Source organism: Austrofundulus limnaeus, unplaced genomic scaffold (genome assembly GCF_001266775.1).
Source record: "Austrofundulus limnaeus strain Quisiro unplaced genomic scaffold, Austrofundulus_limnaeus-1.0 Scaffold67, whole genome shotgun sequence".
NCBI lineage: Eukaryota > Metazoa > Chordata > Actinopteri > Cyprinodontiformes > Rivulidae > Austrofundulus > Austrofundulus limnaeus.
In genome coordinates, this window is record NW_013952469.1 from 1718957 (window position 1) to 1721757 (window position 2801).

General features: G+C 40.4%; 1 protein-coding gene across 2 annotated transcripts in view; it reads right to left on the minus strand.

The window, feature by feature from the left end:
* grap2a (GRB2 related adaptor protein 2a) overlaps positions 1–2801 on the minus strand; it is a 14722-nt gene that overhangs the window by 8004 nt on the left and 3917 nt on the right. For both annotated transcript variants that reach the window (XM_014010309.1, XM_014010308.1), the window contains exons 4-7: positions 2227–2346; positions 801–987; positions 429–509; positions 167–283 (exon numbers count right to left, since the gene is read on the minus strand). In XM_014010309.1, coding sequence (XP_013865763.1) covers positions 167–283; positions 429–509; positions 801–987; positions 2227–2346 — 505 coding nt within the window. The remainder of the gene's footprint in view (positions 1–166; positions 284–428; positions 510–800; positions 988–2226; positions 2347–2801) is intronic.

Sequence of the window (2801 nt, forward strand, 5' to 3'; positions counted from 1 at the left end):
ATAAAGTGTTCAGTGTAAATAAAGTGTTCAGTGTGGATAAAGTGTTCAGTGTGGATAAAGTGTTCAGTGTGGATAAAGTGTTCAGTGTGAATAAAGTGTTCAGTGTGAATAAAGTGTTCAGTGTGGAGAACTGAGCACGTTAAAGCTGAAGTTGAAGCGGGCTGACCTGAGGCAGAGGCATGGTCTCTGAGGTGCGGCGGGGAGGACAAGCAGAGCTGACGGGGCTGCATCTGCCCGTGTGTCCGATGGTGTGAGCTCGCTCCTCCAGACCTGATCTTTTATTCTGAAAAAAAGAACAAAAAGCAAACTCTTCACTGAAGCTAAAGTAAACATCAGAGGCGACATCTTTAACCGATGCACAACTTGTGTTTATTTTTGAAACGTGGATCTGTGAAGTTGCGAGTGAGAGGAAGCAGAGCGAGCCGTACGGTCTGGTCTGAAGCCCTGCGAGGCGAGGCCACGACGGCCGCAGCTGTGACACGCTGTTCGGGCAGACTTCCTCTCTTCACCTGCAGGAAGGAAGCAGACAGGAAGTAGGTACACAGCTCTGCTCAGAACCAGGTGCCACGAGCAATCGACAAAAACTAGTTTCATCTATTTATACTCAGAAATCAGAAGGTCTTATCTTTTCTCGGCTGTGGGTAGAAACAGCTCAACCTTTAACATAAACCTGATGAGAGTTTGGTCATTTTGTCTTCACTCATGAGTGAGTGAAATCACAGAAGAAACAATCAAAAACTGCATTTTCTCTGCTGGAACGAATGAATGATATTTGAAAAAAAAGGGGAAAGTGCTCCTGCCTGGGCCGAGGTGGAGCTCCGGCTGTCTTCGCTGCCYTCTCTGAGGAAGATCTGTCTGGTTCTGGAGATGGACGTGGTTTTGTAGAACTCCACCATCTTGTTTATGGAGGTGAACTTTTCGGACCACAGGAAGTACTGGCCTTTATTGTCCCTCATCACTTTGAAGTGCTGGACGTCGTTCTCATGTCTGAGAAAAAAAGAAAGAAACTAGTTAAAAAGGTCAGATGACAGCAGGAACTTACTTTTAGCTTTAGTTTCTGTGCAGAAACATCTGATTCCTGGTTTTCCCAGAGGCTTGGCTGGATTGTCCTCTGCTGGTTAGTGAGGAAAACTACAACAACAGAGAGAAACTCTAATCTGTGCATAAACAGGTGAGGATCTAGTAATAAAACTGTAGCTGCATCACTGACAGGAAGAGCTTTAAATTAAAAATCATCATAATTTCTGTTCAAAACCACAAATGAGGAAACAGAATGACTAAATCAATAAAAATAAAAAACACAATATTTTCACGGCAACTTCCTCTGTCTTTTAAATCAGATTAAAGATTCAGTTCATGAAACAAAAAACTACAAAAACATATAATTAAGAACTATTAAAACAAAGTAAACAGTTTTTACTAAATACATTGAACCAAAATATCAGACATAATAAAAAATACYTCAGTTTATTTTTGCTCAAAATAGCTTCACCTGCTGCTGTCAGGGTTTGTAGAGGAAGTTTTATGACTCAGAGAATATATAAATATCTATAAATATAGTTATATGTGTGTGTGACGTGATCGTCATATGATTTAATTCTGAGAAATAATTCTCCACGCAACAAACTGTGAAGAATTATTTCTGACGCTTTAATCAGAACAAAAACTTAACATTATCAAGACTTTACTTACAAAATAAAAACATAAAATAGATTGTTTTCAAGGTTATTCTTTATTTTTTTAAACCATTTTGTTTTAATTAAGTTGGTTATTGTTTCATTTTTACTGGTTATTTTTAGTCAAATCAACCTGTGAGTTAATGGAATAATTTACTCAAATTTATTTACAGGAACTTTAAAGGTTTAAAAGGTGTGTTTGTCACATTTTTCTACTGAATCAAAAACTGTTATCAGTGACTTGTTAAAAGGAATGAACTTTTTTTCAGGTTAATCGGTTAAAGTCTGAAAGAACAGGATGTTTGTTTTTTTCACTTTAGTTAACCCCATCTGGCTTTACTGAAGAGCTTTTAAACAAAAAGCTTAAAAAATTAAATAAAATGTTAGTTTTTAAGGACCAAGTTCTGTTTTGTAAACACACAAGCAACACAGAACCCTGATGGTTCCAGACCCGGGTCACCGACATATTCTGGTGATACAGTTAGCATTTAGCTTGGCTCCGACCTCAGTTAGCATTTAGCTCAGCTCCGACCTCAGCTGCTTCACCTACTTGACAGAGATGGAGTAATCTCCAGGGGAGCTCTGACAGCCTCGGATCACAAAGTCCCCCAAGGAGTTGTGCCTCAGGAGCTCCTCTGCAGCCGTTCGGCTGATGTTCTCCCGAAACCACCTGAAGAAGAGGAGCCTCGATTAGAACCACACACTACACACACTGCACACACACACTGCACACACACACTACAGACTGCACACACACTACACACACACTGCACACAAAACCTACACACAGACTGCAAAAAAACACTACACACACTACACACAGACTGCACAGAAACACTARACACACTACACACAGACTGCACACACACACTACACACACACACTGCACACAAACACTACAGACTGCACACAAAACCTACACACAGACTGCAAACAAACACTACACACACACTGCACACAAACACTACAGACTGAACACACACTACACACACTGCACACAAAACTACACACAGACTGCACAAAACCTACACAGAGACTGCACACAAACACTACACACAACACACACAGACTGCACACAAACACTACACACAACACACACAGACTGCACACAAACACTACACACAA